Genomic DNA, 19,079 nt, shown 5'->3' on the forward strand with positions numbered 1-19,079 from the left:
TGGCCAATGCACCTAACCAGCACATCTTTCAGACTGTGAAACACAGAAACCCTACAGTGCAGAAGAAGGCCATTTGGCCCATCAAGTCTGCACCAACAATAATCCCACCCAGGCCCTATGCCCGCTTAGTTACCCTGTTAATGCCTCTAACCTGGGACACTAAGGGTTAATTTAGCGCGGCCAATCCACCTAACCCACACATTTTGGACTGAGAGAGGAAACTGGAGCACCCGGACGAAACCCATGTAGACATGCGGAGAATGTGCAAACTCCACACAGGCAGTGGCCCAAGCTGGGAATCGAACCCATGTCTCTGGCGCTGTGAGGCAGCAGTGTTAATCACTGTCCTGCCCAAGGGCAAGATAAATGCAAAATACTGCGGATGCTGAAACAAAAATAGAAAATGTTGGAATATCTCAGCCAGTCTGAGTGCATCCATGGGGAGAGAATACAGCCAACATTTCGAGCCTGGGTGACCCTTCTTCAGAGCTGAAGGCAAGATTTCAGTCATTTGGGGAAGGTGGAGTGATCCTGGGCTTGTTCTTCTCAAAGCAGAGAAGATTGAGGGGATAATTCAATATGTGGAGGATGTTGATAGAGCAATTCAGGAGAAACTGTTTCTACTGGCAGCAGTCAGTAACAGGAGAAGGCAAATTTAAAACGATTGGAAAATGCATCAAAGGGGAGAAGTGGAGAATTCTTTTAATCACAGAATACTACAATGCAGATGGGGCCCTTCAGCCCATCGTGTCTGCACTGACGCTTGAAAGGCCCTGTCCTGCCCACTTAATCCCACTTTTTAGCAGTTAGCCCATAGCCCTGAATGTTATGGTGTGCCAAGTACTCATGCAGGTACTTTTTAAAGGACGTGAGGCATCCCACCTTCACCACCCTCCCAGGCAGCGCATTCCAGACGATCTGGGTAAAAACGTTTTCCTCTAAACCTCCCACCCGTCACTTTTAACTTCTGACCTCTAGTAACTGGCCCTTCAACTAAGAGGAACAGCTGCTCCCTATCCACCCTGTCTGTGCCCCTCATAATCTTGAACACTTCAACCAGGTCGCCCCTCAGTCTTCTCTGCTCATGAGAAAACAACCCAAGCCTACCCGAGCTCTCTTTATAACTTATATCAGGCAGCATCTTGGTAAATTCCTCTGCATCTCCTCCAGTGTGTCCTTCCTATAATGAGACGACCAGAACTGCACACACTACTCCAGCTGTGGCCTCACTAAATTTCTATACAACTCCATCATGACTCTCTGCTTTTGTAATCTATACCCCAATTGATAAAGTTGAGTGTGCCATATGCCTTTTTCACCACACTATTAACCTGCCTTTCCGCCCTCAGAGATCTATGGACAAACATGCCAAGGTCCCCTTGTTCTTCCATACTTCCCAGTTTCAGGCCTTGCATAGTATGTTTCCTTGTTAATGCAACAAACTGGCAGTGAAAGCAAATCTAATCATAAATTTCAAAAGGGAATTGGGTATATACTCAAAAAGGAGACGTTTTCAGGGCTGTTTTGGCAGGGGGAGTGTGGACTAATTAGACATTTCGGAGCTTAATCCGAGGATCAGTATTAGAGCAACAGTGGTAGATATTTAGGTACAAGGCAGACAAGGCACAGATTAAATGTATTCTGTCTAAAAGCAAAGGTGGTAAATCAAAAGCCAGAAACTCATTGATAAATACAGAAATGGCTGCAAAAAGTTTGAAACTGAGTGTGCTGGATGATACAGAAAGTCAGACAAAAGAGTTCTAAAGTATACAAAGGCAGAGGAAAATGTGAGGTTAGACAGACTAAGGCAATAGACTGGTGGCCAACATGAAAAGCTTTAACAATTGGCACCATCCATGATGGATTTGGGGCGGCACAGTGGCACAGTGGTTAGCAGCGCTGCCTCACAGTGCCAGGGACCCAGGTTAGATTCTGGCCTTGGGTGAAGTTTACATGTTCTCCCTGTGGCTGTGTTGGCTTCCTCCGGGTGCTCAGGTTTCCTCCCACACTCCAAAGTGCAGGTTAGGTGGATTGGCCATGCTAAATTGCCCCTTAGCATCAGGGGGATTAGCAGGGCAAATGCGTGGGGTTACGGGGATAGGGCCTGGGTGGGATTGTTGTAGGTACAGACTCGATGGACCGAATGGTCTCCTCCTGCACTGGAAGGGTTCTATGACTGCCTCACAACGCACCTCTGAAAATTAATATGGACCCACATTATGTCCGTCTTTCATCAAAACAAATGCTTCTGCAAGTCCCATTAGGCGTGCAAAACCACAGTGAGAAAAAATTTCAGCTAATTGAAAAAAATAAAGAAGGATAATGCAGACACAGGAGCCAGGAAGTGGTGAAGCTGAATTCAAATTGAGGTACCAAAGACGAATGGAAGATTACAGAGAATCAGGGAACAGAAAAATAAATAAACAAACATCCAAGCAAGAAACAAATGTGAGGAAGTGAGTAAAGGGCAAAAACCTCAAGGGCTCCAGTTCGCCAGGGGAGGTGAGTCAATTCGGCAAAATTATCCATGATAAAGTCAGATCACTTGCAAAATACATTTTACTAATTTGACTCCACCTATACTAAGATGAGGGAGAGATATTGTCAAATTGATCATATTGAGGCGTACATCTCAGTAACTGATCGTGTGATAAAGTGATACTTTTTTTATTCATTTGTGGACATGGGCATCGCTGGCATGCCAGCATTTACTGCCTGTCCCTAGTTGCCTAAGTGGTTTGCTAGGCCATTCCAGGAGGCATTTGAGAGTCAACCACATTGACTCTGGAGTCTCATGTAGACCAGACCAGGTAAGGACAGCACATTGCCTTCCCTAAAGGAAGGAAAGTGAACCAAATGGGTTTTCCCAACAATCAGCAATGGTTATCAGTAGATTCTTAATTCTCAGATATTATTTCTTATTAAATTCTGCCATGGCAGGATTCAAACCCTGGTCCCCAGAAGATTAGCTGTGTTTCTGGATTAATAGTCTAGCGACAATACCACTAAGCCACCGCCTCCCAAATATCACCACTAAAACCAGGTGCTAACTCTCTCCTGGAGAAATATGAATGGTAGGACACAGCACGGAGAATGGAAAATAAAAGCTTCAGAGGGTTAGGAACGAACGGCAGATTTTTTTCAATTCGATATTGGGTTAAACCTCAATCTCCCCAAACACTCCAAATCCTCACCCTCTCCCTATCTCTATAATCTCTTCCAGCCCAACAACCTTCCAACATCCCAATGCTCCCCCAATTAACAGGGAGCTGATGGCCTAGTGGTATTATCACTTGACTATTAATCCAGAAACTCAGCTAATATTTTGGAGACCCAGGTTCGAATCCTGCCACAGCAGATGGAGGAATTTAAATTCAATTAAAAAAATCTGGAATTAAAAATCTACTGACAACCGTTTTTGAGTGTTGGAAAATCCCATCTGGTTCATTAATGTCCTTTAGGGAAGGAAATCTGCCATCCTTACCTGGTCTGGCCTAAATGCAACTCCAGAGTCACAGCAATGTGGTTGACTCCCAACTGCCCTCCCAGGGCAACTAGGGATGGGCAATAAATGCTGCCCAACCAGCGATGTCCATGTCCTACTAATGAGTAAAAAAAAAATTCATATCTTTCATGTACCCCTGATTTGCAGCATCTCACCAGTGGCCGCTGTACCTTCTACTGTCTAGGTGCTAAAGTCTGGAATTTCCTCCACTTTGCTTCCACTCTCTCTTCCTTGCAAACACTTCTAAGGGTCTCTGTCTTTGATTAAGCTTTTGATCATCTGGCCTGAAATCTCCTAATGAGTTGTGATGCCAAATCTGGTTTGCTAATACTCCATTGGAGAACCGTGGAATGTTTTACTATGTTTTTGAAGCATTTTATGAATGCAAGTTTGGTGTTACTAGCATGGCCAGCATTTATTACCCATGTATACCCAAACATATGCCTCCCCAAGTGTGAAATTCAATTTCATGGTAAGTCACCAATAGACAGGGTGGATAGTCAGAGGCTTTTCCCCAGGGTGAAAGGGTCGACTAGAAGAGGACACAGGTTTAAGGTGAGAGGTGGTAAGCTTAGGGGAGAAGTGTGGGGAAGGTTTCTCATATAGAGGGTGGTGGGTGCCTGGAACACAATGCCAGTGGAAGTGGTGGAAGCAGGCACATTCGCAACATTCAAGGTGTATCTTGATAGACAAATGAATGAGAGGCACATTGAGGGAGATAAATCATGTATGGGCACAGGCTTGATGGGCCGAAGGGCCTGTTCATGTGCTGTAGTGTTCTTTGTTCCCAATGCACGTGTTTTTGGCCGTTACTACATCCCAGGTTTCTCTGGTTCAAACACATTATGAACATATTTTCTTTAAAGTGTATAGTTATTCAGAAATTGCTGGGAGATGTGCATTCAATGATTGTATAGCATTTCAAAAATCAGTAACTACTGTTCACAAATACCAACCACTTCAACCCTAGAATTATCCTGTGCAATACTATAGTTGTTATACTCATTGTCAAATCATGTTTTAAATCTTCATTCAAATAGCAGTGGAATATCTTAGATGAACGTTGTGATACTTGCCAACTATAAACTGAATTTCAGGGCTTTAAACATAGAAATTAGAAGCAAGAGTTGGCCATTCAGCCCTTCAAACTTGCTCCGCCATTCATTTTGATCATGGTTGATCATTGAATTCAATATCCTGATCCCCCCTTCCCCCCCATAGCCCTTGAAGGGCCTTCATCAACTGAAGAAGCCAATTAACTCAGTTGACTTAAATGGCCAGCGTGTCATTCACACATGGGGCAGTACATTGGCACAGTGGTTAGCACTGCCATCTCACAGTGCCAGGGACTTGGGTTCAATTCTGGCCTTGGGTCACTGGCTGTGTGTGGTGTTTGCACATTGTCCCCGTGTTTGCGTGGGTTTCCTCCGGACGCTCTGGCTTCATCCCATAGTCCCACAGATGCATGAGTTAGGTTGATTGGCCATACTAAATTAGTGTCAGGGGGATTAACAGAGTATGTAACTGGGATAACGGAGACAAGGTCTGGGTGGTTTGCTGTCAGTGTAGGCTTGATGGGTCGTATGGTCTCCTTTGGCACTGTAGGGATTCTGTGAGATAAGCAGCGATTCCCATTCTGAGTTCAACTTACGATAGTGTCTCCGCACCTCATCCCCCCACCCATGTGTGGAAGGCAACGGCAAACCAACAGTTACAAAAACCACCAGGAAAAATGGCCCAAGGTGAAGCATCAATAGGCAACGGGCCTGTCGCTTGGCAGGGCACACTCTCGCATAATATCATCAATCATACTCTGGCAGATCTTTTAAACCAATCTTAATAAAAGCTGGTGAAATGTATGGGGAAATGAGGAGAACACTTACGTCACCAATCACAGCCAGGGCGGCCAAGGCTGCCAGCGATCCCAACATGGCAGCCAAAGATCTATGGACAATCTGAAATCACAGCACACGCAAAAACAAAATGCATAATTACTTAATCCGGTATAACAACAGGAAGTTCACAATCCTACAGATCTCCTTATTTAAGGTTGGAAGGAAGATAGATATTGATGTTGGGGTGGCACGGTGGCACAGTGGTTAGCACTGCTGCCTCACAGCACCAGGGGCCGGGTTCAATTCTGGCCTCGGGTCATTGTCTGTGTGGAGTATCCACTGATGTGGATACACATCTCTTTAACCTATGCCTGATGCTCTTTCCACTCACATTGTCTGCACCTTTAAGACTTGAATAGCAGGTTAGTTGTAAAGACTCGCATTCGAATCAGTAATCTGTAAACTATGTGTGCTGTTATATGCTCTGTCTGAGGCCAGAACTCTCCATTCACCTGACGAAGGGGCAAATGCCGAAAGCTTGTGAGTTTACTATCAAATAAATTGGTTGGACTTTAACCTGGTGTTGTGAGACTTCTTACTGTGTGGAGTTTGCACATTCTCCCCGCGTCTGTGTGGGTTTCCTCCAGGCGCTCCGATTTCCTCTCACACTCCAAACATGTGCAGATTAGGTGGATTAGCCATGCTGAATTGATCCTAGTGTCAGGGGGATTAGCAGGGTAAATATGTGGGGTTATAGGAATAAGGTCTGAGTGGGATAGTGCAGACTCAAAGGGCCGAACTGCTTCCTTCTGCACTATAAGGATTCTGTGGATTCAAAATACGTTTTAAATCAATGTTTCATAGATCGGTAATTCCATTTTGATTCCTTTGGCCATTTTCTGACAGGGTCATCTTAAATAATCAAAATGACTAAATTAGCTGAGAATTCATGAATGGGAACTTCGAGTGGAGCTGATCTTCATTCTAAATTCAAGGCAGAATCTGGGTATCTTTAACCTCAGCAGCTAATGAACCAGCCACCTGTTATGCACATCTTCTGATTTTCATCTTCAATGTTTATTTAGTTTTTATTAGTGTCACAAGTAGGCTTACGTTAACAATGCAATGAAGTTACTGTGAAAATACCCCAGTCGCCACACTCCGGCGCCAGTTCGGGTATACTGAGGGAGAATTTGGCACGGCCAATGCACCTAACCAGCACATCTTTCAGACTGTGGGAGGAAACCAGAGCACCTGGAGGAAACCCACAAGGAGAATGTGCAGACTGACAGTGAGTTGAGTTGGGAGTCGAATTTGGGTCCCTGGCACTCTGAGGCAGCAGTGACCATGAAATGTAAATCAGGAGAGAGGTAAAACTTATTGTCAACTCATATGTTAACATCCAAAGACAGAACTATCCCCAGTGTTTCTTTCTTTAATGCCTCTAACCTCAGTTCAAACAATATAGAATAGAACAAAGGGTGCTTAAGTTGGTACATTACCTCTCTGTGTACAAATATAAGAACATAAGAAATAGGAGCAGGAGTAGGCCATCTAGCCCCTCGAGCCTGCTCCGCCACTCAATAAGATCATGGCTGATCTGAAGTGGGTCAGTTCCACTTTCCCGCTTTCTCCCCATAACCCTTAATTCCCTTGTCTATCAGAAACATGTAGTAGACAAGAACATCAGATCTCCAGGTAGGAGAGAGTGCCGAACACAGAAGTATATCAGCGTGGAGGAATCTTCAATGTGTTTACCCTCCAGTGAGTGAGTGGTGGCTCCGTTGGCTGTGGCATGTGAGCCAAATAAATTGGACTCCATGACCAAAGATATGGCCCCGTGGTTCCTTGCCATAGGCACTTGACTGATAGGTCAGCACATCTGAGATACAAGATTGCTTGCAAGTGAGATCTCAAGTTAACCGGAGTCAAAATTGGTATATGGGAATTCCTTACTGCTGACCAGGGTCCCTGGATACTGGCAGTCAGAAAGGGCATGGAAAAAAAAGCACAGGGCAAAGAAAATGGCCTGTAGGGCAGCACAGTGGCACAGTGGTTAGCACTGCTGCCCCACAGCATCAGGGAACTGGGCTCGCTTCAGGTCTCAGGACACTGTCTGTGTGGAATTTGCAAATTCTCCGTGTCTGCGTGGGTTTCCTCCGGGTGCTCCAGATTCCTCCCACAGTCCAAAGATGTGCGGGTTAGATTGATTGGCCATGCTAAATTGACCCTAGTGTCAAGGGGTTTAGCAGGGTAAACGTGTGGGGTTATGGGAATAAGGCCTGGGTGGGAATGTGGTCGGTACAGACTCGATGGGCCGTATGGCCTCCTTCTGTACTCTAGGATCCTATGACCAGATGGTGAAAAAGGATGCCCACCCGGAAAAAGACATCAGTCAACCTCGGGTCCATCTGTGCCCGCTGCAGAAAGATTGGCACTCACAAATCAGGCTTTACAGCCACAACAGACCTGGCCACAGTCCATCATCTCCCAAGATAGATGGACGCCAAGGGGAGCAATTTCAAATAACATGCTGATCAGGGACTTCTCACCAACAAGCAATTTTACAATAGTCCCATAATTAAACAGACTGCATATTTCACAAGTTCTTCGCAAAGTTAATGGTGCCGACAGCCTGAAGGCTGAGGAAAATATACTGTCGCTCAAATATTGTCCAATTTACAATATTTCCTATTTATTTGAAAGAATCTTCTTTCACGCAGACATAATGGACTATTAAACAATCTCAAGGGTTCTACTTCTTTGCTTTAATAACCTAATCCTTATTCTGCCTGGCTCTTCAAATTGTTTTTTGGTTGACAGTTCTGACACAGGATCTGGGCTCAAGCAATAACCCATCCTTCTCTTTCCGTCTGACCTACTTCACACTTGCAGCGTTCCTGGCTCTCCTCTCCATCTTCATTTTGACTGGATGTTACGCGGTGTCACCGCGCTGAGTGAGAAAAGCCCTGGAATTAATTCCAACTGATGGGCAATCCTCCTTGGCACTCGCTCAGGCTTGTTTCGAACAGAGGATTTCAATATTTGAAGGGGGGGGGGGATTTTTAATTGGAAAAGCTGACAGCGGCGCCGTTTCCTGAATGTCTTATTCATGTTTTGTGTCAGTGTTGGCGCAGGTATCAAAACATCAGTGCCAAGGGAAAATAGCACAGCAAAAAGAGAGTTCAGTCTTCCAAAATAAAATGGTACATCAATAATCCAGTCATAGATCGACCAGTGAGTTATTCAAGAGGTATTTATAGAACAAAGAATATAAAGGCTACGCAGAAAGGTCAGGCGATAGAGTTTAGAATGATCTGATTAATTGAACAGCGAGTTCCAGCACAGGATTAGTAGATTGAATGGTCTGCTGCTGTTCTGATTTTATGAAGGCAGATCTGTCAAAATGCACTGGATTAAGGCAAGTCCTGCTTGTTGTCAAAGGTTTTCCTCAGAGCTGATCCCGCTCTTCCCTGCTGTAGTTTCACCAGTGCAGCACAGGAGTGAATCCCTGTCTATGTGCACGGTTAGGATCGTTCCATCAGTGAAACCATGCCAGCGAGTGGGACAGAAGCAGAACAAATGCTGGAAAATCTCAGCAGGTCTGACAGCATCTGTGGAGAAGGGGTACAACCAATGTTTCAAGTCGGGCGGCACGGTGGCACAGTGGTTAGCGCTGTTGCCCCACGGTGCCAGGGACCTGAGTTCGATTCCCGGTTGGGTCACTGTCTGTGTGGAGTTTGCGCATTCTCCCCGTGTCTGTGTGAGTTTCCTCTGGGTGTTCCAGTTTCCTCCCACGGTCCAAAGATGCGCAGGTTGGTTAGGTTGGCCATGCTAACTTGACCCTTAGTGTCCCAGGGTGTGTGTGTTAGAGGGCTTAGAAGGGGAAACATGTGGGATTTTGGGGATGGGGTCAGAGTGGAATTGTTGTCTGTGCAGACCTGATGGGCTGAATGGCCTTCTTCTCAACTGTAGGGACCCTATGATTTCTAGATGACTTTGTCAGAGCCCATCAAGACTCAAAACATTGGCTCTACTCTCTCTCACTCTACTCCACAGGTGCTGCCAGACCTGCTGAGATTTTCCAGCATTTTTCTGTTTTTGTTTCAGATTCCAGCATCCACAATATTTTGCGTTTATCTCAGAGGAGTGGGAGTAACTGTAGGAGAGAAATCTGGCTGTGGCGATTGAAAAGCCTCGTCTAAATCTGGTATTTAAAAAAAAAACTCCACTCCACTGGCACAGAGAAAGAGCAAGTACAGGTGGGAGAGATCGAATGGCCTCATTGACTGTGTTGTAAAAATCTATGATTCTACAGCCCTGATTACACTGATTCAGGCATCACCTCCATTTCTTTTCATATCCTGGTATAAACTTAAAAGGAAAAAGGGGAGATTCCTGAGAAGATCTGTTTGCAGACAGCTGGCCAGAAGAACATCTTGATCAGCTGCTTTTTAGTCCTGTCAGGAGGCTCGAGCCAGACACACTTAAAATGAGCAGCAAGAGTAGGCCATTCAGCCCCTCAAGCCTGCTCCACCATTCAGTAAGACGATGGCTGATCTGATTGTGGCTTCAATTCCACATTCCTGTCTACCTCAGATGACCTTTAACTCATTTGTTAGCCAAGAATTTATCTACGTCTGTCCCCAAAAAAATTCAATAACCCTGTCTGCCCACTGTCCAGGGAAAACCCACAAGAGTTCTCCCCATCTCTGTCTTTTATGCGACCCTCCCTTGGCAAGAATTCTCCCATCCACCAGGGAATTGTCGCGAGTGGGAGATGGATCTGCAAAGGTTCTTTGACCTTGGGCGAGATTCTCCGGATTTGAGGTGAGTGGCGCCAGAGAATCCTGTCCAATATTTTTAAATGGTGTCCCCTCGTTCTAGTGTCTCCCAAAAGGGGAAATACCTTTTTAGTGTCCATCCTGCCCAGGATACATTCAAGAAGATCACTTCTCACTCTTCTAAATTCCAATGAATACAAGTGCAAGCTCTCCAATCTTTCCTCAAAAGATAATCCTCAATCCCTTCCTCACCTTATGCCCATCATCGTTCTTTCCCTCACTTATTAAAAATCTGCCTATTACAGACTCAAACATACCTAATGACCCAGCCTTTACAGTCCTCTATGGTAAAGAGTTCCAGATTCACAGCTTTCCTTTTATCCAAGTTATTTGTTACTTTCTCAAAGAACTCCGATGAATTAGTCAAACATGAGATATATAGGATTCTCAGGGGGTTTGACAGTGTAGATGCAGAGAGATTTGTTTCTCCTTGTGGGACATTCTAGGACCAGAGGGCATAATCTCAGAGTAAGAGATCACCCATTTCATAGAATCTTAGAATCCCTGCAATGAAGAAACAGGCCATTCAACCCAGAGTCTGCACCGACAACAATCCCACCCAGGCCCTATCCCTGTAACCCCACACATATTTACCCTACTGATCCCCTGACACTCAAGGGCAATTTAGCATGGCCAGCTCATCTAACCCACACACCTTTGGATTGTGGGAGGAAACTGGAGCACTCAGAGAAAACTCACACAGACATGGGGAGAACATGCAAACTCCAGTCACCCGAGGCCGGAACTGAACCTGGGTCCCTGGCGCTGTGAGACAGCAGTGCTAACCGCTGTACACCCATTTAAGACAGAAATGAGGACGAATTTCTTCTCTCAGAGGGTAGTGAATCTGTGGAATTCTTTACTGCAGAGGGCTGTAGAGGCTGGGTCATTAGGTATGTCAAAGGCTGAGATAGACAAATTTTTAATTAGTGAGGGAATGAAGGATTATGGGGATGTAGCAAGAAAGGAGCTGAGGATTATCAGGTCAGATCTTGTAGGACCTTGTAGGTGTAGGCATGATGAGCGTGTGAACATGTGTCACAGCATGTTGACACCAATTTAGGTGTGAAATGAGTAGCCTATGTAACATGTTACAGATATGCCCATTCACCTGAGCAGGTCATATTATTGCATAATATGTCTTCTGAAGTGACATCCCGCAGGATGGCTCTCCCACCTGATCCTCTATCCCTGCTCACTCAACATTAACTCGCTGAGAAAATCTGGTTCAAACTGTTAGCACAATAAATTTCTCAGTTGTTTGTTTAATCCAGTGCATGTTAATTCTCTAACCCTCCCCCCTCCTTTATTGAGAAAAACAATATAGTGGAGCAATTATAAACATTGCCTGCTATGGGATACAAGATGCAAATGTTATTGTGAACAGCAAAAGGCACTGACATTACCGCCCTGAGAAATGTTTGAGTTATGAGAGCGACGCACTGATTGTTGTTAATGAGGTTATTAAGGAAGTGCGTCTGCTTTAATGCTTGAAAATATTTACAGGTGACTGCCACTGCAGTCGGAGGTAATTAAAGAAAAATGTACACCGTCAATGTTGTGACAAATGTGCCTCGAAATTCTCTGGAAAAGCTCTGTGAGCAACATGACCAGAATCCAGAGATTCTCGCTGCTGTGGATTAGTAAGTAAATGCAGGTCGCAACGTAACACTAAACCGTAATAGGCTGGCAGACCAGCGGGTTTAATCTTCAGGTTGTATCAAGTCACTGGATTTCAGCCGATATGGAAGGTAAAAGTGTGGGGATTGCATTTATGCAGGATCTTTCACAGATGTGGGGCATCTCATTGTGGTTTGCAGGCACTGAATGTGTCACCATTTTTGCAATGTACTCCTACAATGTGATAGTGACGGCTGATTGAGGAACAGGTATCGGTCAGAATCATAGAACCCTACAGTGCAGAAAGAGGCCCATCGAGTCTGCACCGACCACAATCCCACCCAGGCCCTACCCCCCTATCCCGACATATTTTACCCGCTAATCCCTCTAACCTAAGCATCCCAGAACGCTAAGGGGCAATTTTTTAGCATGGCCAGCCAACCTAACCCGCACATCTTTGGACTGTGGGGGGAAACCGGAGCACCCGGAGGAAACCCACACAGACAGTGACCCGAGCTGGGAATCGAACCCAGGTCCCTAGAGCTGTGAAGCAGCAGTGCTAACCATTGTGCTACCGTGCCACCCCAAAGGACAAGGTCAGGACAAGGGGTGAACGCTCTTGCTCTTTTCCCAATGGTGCAATGGGATCTTTCATGACAGCCTGAGAGACAGAGACAGATGGCACCTCTGACAATGCAACACTCCCTTAGTACCGCAGTGGCATGTCAGTCTGAATTATGTGCTCGTGTCTCTGGAGTGGAACTTGAACCCACGGCCCATCTGGTTCAGAGGTACGGCTACTACCACTGAGACAATGTTGATGCTTCAGTGTCAAGTTTGGGATACTACAGTTGACCTTAATGGCCTTAGCTTGCAAATTGGATGGATGTCAGCCAAGGCCCCAGTCCTCACTCACTATAGAATGGACAACGCAGAAATGTAGAAATTGGAAGCAGGAATAGGCAATTCATTCCTTTGAACCTGCTCTGCCATTCAATCAATGGGTTAGCACTGCTGCCTCACAGCGCCAGGGACCCAGGGCCAATTCTCGTCTTGGGTCACCGTCTGTGTGGAGTCTGTACGTTCTCCCCGCGCCTGCATGGGTTTCCTGTGGGTGTTCCATTTTCCTCCCACTGTCCAAAGATGTGTGGGTTAGGTTTATTGGCCATGCTAAATTGACCCTTAGTGTCAGGGGGAGTAGCAGGGTAAATATGTATGATTAGGGGAGTAGGACCTGGGTGGGATTGTGGTCGGTGCAGACTCAATGGGCCAAATGGCCTCCTTCCACAGTGTAGAGATTCTATGATTCTGAGATCATGGCTGATCTCTTCCTGGTCTCAGATCCACCTCCCTGCCTGTTCCCCATATCCCTTTATCCAATTTTGTTAAATCAATAACATTGCAAGATGGATGTTAAGCTCAGGCTGGCTGTTGTAAAGATGACAGCACTGACCTCCATAGAATCATTGAATCCCTACAGTGCAGAAGAGGCCATTCAGCCCATCTGCACTGACATTCTGACAGAGTAACTTAGCCAGGCCCTTTTCCCTGACCTATCCCCGTAACCCTACACATTCCCCACTGCTAATCCATCTAATCTACATATCTGGGGATACTAAGGGGCAATTTAGCATGGCCAGTCCACCCAACTGCACAGCTTTGACATTGATATTCAACGGTAAGGAAAATCAGCAGGGCTGCTGACATGTTATCAAACTATTTTACATGATTAGGCAAAGTCAAAAGTACCCCTATGCTGTTAAACACAACAAGAATGGGGATACAAAACTGTTCTATTTTGCCCACCCTGTTCAAATTTAATTTCGCCCCTTCTGTATGATTCTCCAAATGGTTAAAATGGCCCAACTGATCTAATTCCCCAACAAAATGTATAAATTAATCGAATACAAACTTTGATCCATAGATGCCTCTCCTGTGTCTACATTAATGAGCTGTCGTTAATTTGTGATAATGCCGAGTGTTGGGATTAACAGCCATAATCTTCAATTCTTCTCGATTGTCAAACATGTCAGAGAATTCACTGCAAGTTTCGTCTTCTGATCTTGGTGTATTGAAGGCACTGACTGCTGAAGGTGGTCTAATTAGTGGTGGTGCATTAATTTTACGGAAGCCAAGTAAATGACAAGCCTTTTCTTTCACTATCAGCACATCAACTGAGACCGCTTGCTTGACGTGGGCGGAATTCCTTCCCAATACTGAGAGAAAGGGCGCTTGTGCCAAACAGAAATAACTGGATTCGCAGGTGGTGGAGCTGCACTTGACTCCTGGGACCAATGATAATAGGTTGGTAACTGGGTTTGTTGGCAATATTATGTGGACACCTGGAATCAGCGCTGACTTCAGTTGGTACATATTTGGCAGATTGCGGATTGCTGAATCCACAATGCCTGTTCCAAGGCTGTGAATAAATCTGCATCTTTATCTTCTCAGATGCAGTCAGCGGTATGTTTCAGTAACATGCTCCAGATTGTGCTGCTCTGAGAGGCCACTTTTTTTTGGTATGTACCTATGTCACTATACTGCATCAGTGCCATTGCATTTACATGACTGACTGCATAGGGAACATAGAACATAGAACATTACAGCGCAGAACAGGCCCTTCGGCCCACGATGTTGCGCCGACCAGTTTTTTTAAAAAAAACACTGACCCACAAATCTAAACCAATCCCTTTTCGTCCATAAAAAGGGAGCAGTGATTTTATTTCCTACATGCCACAGAATCGCTGTGGCACAGAGGGAGTCCATTCAGCTCACTGAATTGATGCTGGGATACTGTGGGCACAGTGGCACATTAAGTATCACTGCTGCCTCACGGCGCCAGGGACCTGGGTTCGAATCCAGCTTTGGTGGAGTTTGCACATTCTCCCCAACGTCTGCATGGGTTACCTCCAAGTGCTCCAGTTTCCTCCCAAGATGCCCAAAGATGTGCAGGTTGGGTGGGTTGGTCAGGCTAAATTGCCCCTTAGCCTCCCAAGATCATAGAATCAAAAAAGTCCGACAGTGCAGAAGGAGGCCCATCGAGTCTGTACCGTCCACAATCCCACCCAAGTCCTATCCCTATAATTCCACCCAGGATCACTAACTAATTCAATGAGGAACCCAGGGGAAACATCTTCACATGGAGTTGTGAGAATGTGTCATAAGAAGGGGTGGAACTGAATAGCACAGGAGCATTTGACTGAAAGCCATGTTAGAAATGTCAGTTTACGAGGGGACATAGATTTAAGGTACAAAGGGGAAATTTAAAGGAGATGTGAGAGGGAAGTTTCTTTACACATTGGATGGTAAGTGCCTGGAATTTGTTGCCAGTGGAGGTGGTAGAAGCAGATACTGTCGCAATGTTTAAGAGGAATCTTGACAGGTATATGAATAGACAGGGAATAGAGGGACCGCATAGAGACAAAAGGTCTTCAGATTGGAAAGGCATCATGTATCAGCACAGGCTTGATGTGCCAAAGGGTCTGTTCATGTGCTGTATTCTTCTTTGTCCTTTGCTGAGCACATGAGAGAGAAGGCAATAGAAATTTATGCCAACAGGCTCAAATAAAAGGCGGTGAGGAGGGACGTTCGTCCAGTTGAGCTGAATGGCCTGCTTTTGTGACCTAAATTCAAAGTAACAAAAGTGGATAGGTACAGTTCTTCCCTCTGCAATTCTCCCATCTAGCATTCCTCCATTATCAATTAATTGATCCAAGTCCAAATACGGAGATGCCAGAACTCAGAACAAAAGATATTTCCACACCTGACAAACCAGTAGAAAAGAGAAAAACAGCCTTCAAATCCCATTACTCACGTGCCTGTCCTTTTAACTCGCTCCTGCATCCAGTGTAGGATTCAGAAACAACGCAGGTCTGATATTCCCAGTGAGAAATATCAGGAAGCTAGAATTATTATCGGCACATTATCGTGGTGACGTAAAGTTTCTGGGGCAATTGTCTGGCCCTGTGCGCCCAAGCGCAAGTCACATTATGGCCAGAGAATCACAAGGGAGCCAAACAGGGGCGATTCTCCCAAAAGGGCTAAATAGTGGGAAAAACTGGTCTAGGTCACGATTGCTTTTTCAGTTCAGCTTCTCTCCCGAATCTCCGCACTCAGTGCAGTGCAGAGGTCACAATCGTGAATATCATTAAAAACCCAAGGGAGCGGGGTCTATTCGCGCCAGAGTTTGACAGCTCCGGAATTCTGCACATGCGCAGTGACTCTGATCTGTCAGTCTCCCTGTTTGCTGGCCAGCGATTAACACGCACAGTGCTACCCCTCCAGTGCCACACCCCCCCCCGATCGCAGCCTCTATGACAATTCCTGGGTCAGCCCTGACCATCCCCCGTCCCAGAGCACCCCAATGTCCAGCCCAGCCCCCCCTCAGCAGTGGCAATTCTCCCCCTATCTTGCTAACCCCCCCCCCACCAAAGGCAGACACCCCTCCCCCCCCCCAGCAGACCACCACCACCTACCCAGCCTGCCCCAATTGCTGGCCTCCTTCTAGCCCAGACCAATCCCGATGCAGAGGGGAAGTGGGACACCCCCACCTCCACCAATTGCCCCCTAGGCCCTGCACATAATAGGTCCCGTCCTTCTGGCACTGCCTTATGCCCAGTGCCAGCTGTGCCAAAGTGCCCCCTATACATGGACATTTTGCCTCCTGGGCAGTGCCGGGGGCACAGGCTGGCACTGCCAGGGTGCCCATGCCCAGGGGACAACAGCCCCTCGTCGCCTGACTCTTGGGGGGCCCTGATTGCTGCCCGTTCACTCCAGCAGGGTCTTCCGCTAATTGCCCGAATGCAGGGAGCTATTCTAAGGCCCGCCAGAATGAAGTAGTCCTGATGGAGTGGGAGATGCTATCGGGCCCGGCAAGTTCCATGCTGGGCCCCATAATGACATTTAAACTACATTTAAAATATATTTAAAACAGACTAAAATCTTCCCACCGGTTTCCAGTGAGATCCCAACTGCGTCTGTTCCCTGGCTCTGGGAGATGCGTGTGTCGGGAACGTATGCGCAAATCTCGCAAAACGGCCGACACGCAATTCTCCCGACCGGACCCACCAGAAAATTTGCGGGTCATAGTGGGAGAATCGCCCCCATGATTTGCACTGGGGAAAATCTCTTTTGCGAATACCCCCCCACCCCAACCCAGCCTTCAACTTTACTTGGAGATCGAGACACCCTTTAAAAAAGGCGCCCAATCTCTGAGGGGCCGTTCTTGCTGGTGGGAACCTCCCCCCAGGCTCCAAAGTAATGACTAAGTGTGGGTGACCTGCCATCTGGATTGTGCCAACCCATCCGGCAGAATTCTCACCGCTTTACCTGTCGGAGCTGACGTTCAGTCATTTTTTTGGGAGCATTCCACACTCTGTCTCTTTACAGCAAGATCTTCAAAGGTGTGCGGGTTAGGTGGATTGGCAATGTTAAAAAAATTGCCCTTCAATGTCATGGGGATTAGCAGGGTAAATACATGCTGTTATAGGGATAGGGCTTGGGTGCAGGCTTGATGGGCCAAATGGCCTCCTTCTGTACTGTAGGAATCTTATGATTCTATGACCTTTCTACACCAATCTAAGTAGCCAATAAAAATAAAAATGCACATCAAGGACAGGGCATCAGTGTGTACATTCTTCACCCGGGCAGCACTCAAATAAGTTTAAGCTCGTTTATTAATGTCACAAGTTGGCTTACATTAACACTGCAATGGAGTTACTGTAAAAAATCCCCAAGTTTTCACACTCCATTCGGGTACACTGAGGGAGAATTTAGCATAGCACGCATTAATCAGCTTCAGAAGCTGTCCGCCAACACTTCTATTTTCTCAGAAGAATAATGAGATTTGGCATGTCCACTACGACTCTCGCCAACTTTTATTCATGCACCATAGAAAGCATCCTTTCCGGAAGTAGAACAACTTGGTATGGCTCCTGCTCTGACCAAAACCACAAAGAACTACAAAAAATCATGAATGTAGCCCAGTCCATCACGCAAACCAGCCTCCCATCCATTGACTCTGTCTACACTACCTGCTGCCTCGGTAAAGCAGCCAGCGTAATTAAGGACCTCATGCATCCCAGACACACTCTCTTCCACCTTCTTCCTTCGGGAAAAAGATATAGAAGTCTGAGGTCATGTACCAACCGACTCAAGAATAGCTTCTTCTCTGGTGCCATCAGACTTTTGAATGGATCTATCTCACACTAAGTTGATCTTTCTCTACACCCTAGCTATGACTGTAACACTACATTCTGCACTCTCTATGAACGGTATGTTTTGTCTGTATAGCGTGCAAGAAACAATACTTTTCTCTGGCGGTTAATACACCTGACAATAATGAATCAAATCAAATCATAAAATGGCCCTTCGATGTCTAAGCTCACTCACATTTGAAAAGCAGTTACTTGGCTGTGGTCTCAGAGGCCTGTTCAGGAATCTTGTGAGTTGCACTGCTCACCCCACCCCCCACCCCCCAAACCCGCTCCCCCACCCTCATCACCTTCAAAAAGGCAACAGATACTGAGAGAAAACTGCGAAGAACAATTTGGTTTGCACACTGTCAGGCACGATACTGGTACTAACTTTGATGGCTATTGTTTTGCTTAGAATGGAGGCTGCATTCCAAACGAGGAATGAAACATACTTTCTTCCCAGTCGCCAAACTGAGAGGCTTTGAAAGTTGACTCAGCGCAGTTCCTTTGAATTCCTCCAAGGTCCACTCGTTACTCGAAAGGCGATAGGCCGGGATATATTGGTGCTTTGTAACCATGCCAGCACCAATGAGATAGTCTTTATCAGACGCATGCTGCTAAACCATTGCCACGTCAAAATATCATCACAGACTCACGAAGGAGGAAGGGCACAGAGCGGTTCCTATTTAGCTGCTTTGTACTCCCTCCCAGAGCAAAGTGAAGTGTGTACGAGCAGAGCATCAGAGGCAGTAACACCAAACGAGCGCCATATTAAATGTGAAATAGGCTGACAAATGAACTGAATTCACTTTGCACACAAAGCCAGATGAGAGACACCACAGGAGCAGCCAAATAACGACGGTGCTCGGTTAGCTGCTGTTTGTCCTCATTACAAATAGTCATCCTTCAGAGATCCAGGCTCTGATCTTCTGTAACTCTTATACATACTGCACACATATTACATAGTATGTCATCACACAACGCAGGTTAAAGTCCAAAAGGTTTAATTGATAGCATGAGCTTTCAGAGCATTGCTCCTTCATCACCTGATGAAGAGGCAACGCTCCAAAAGCTCATGCTA

General features: G+C 46.1%; 1 protein-coding gene across 1 annotated transcript in view; it reads right to left on the reverse strand.

Moving 5' to 3' along the window:
- oca2 (oculocutaneous albinism II) overlaps nt 1-19,079 on the reverse strand; it is a 358,743-nt gene that overhangs the window by 221,156 nt on the left and 118,508 nt on the right. The window contains exon 9 of the mRNA XM_080197616.1: nt 5,389-5,460. Coding sequence (XP_080053742.1) covers nt 5,389-5,460 — 72 coding nt within the window. The remainder of the gene's footprint in view (nt 1-5,388; nt 5,461-19,079) is intronic.

The sequence above is a fragment of the Carcharhinus amblyrhynchos genome, chromosome 10 (assembly GCF_965287045.1).
Source record: "Carcharhinus amblyrhynchos chromosome 10, sCarAmb.v2.hapA, whole genome shotgun sequence".
Taxonomy (NCBI): Eukaryota; Metazoa; Chordata; class Chondrichthyes; order Carcharhiniformes; family Carcharhinidae; genus Carcharhinus; species Carcharhinus amblyrhynchos.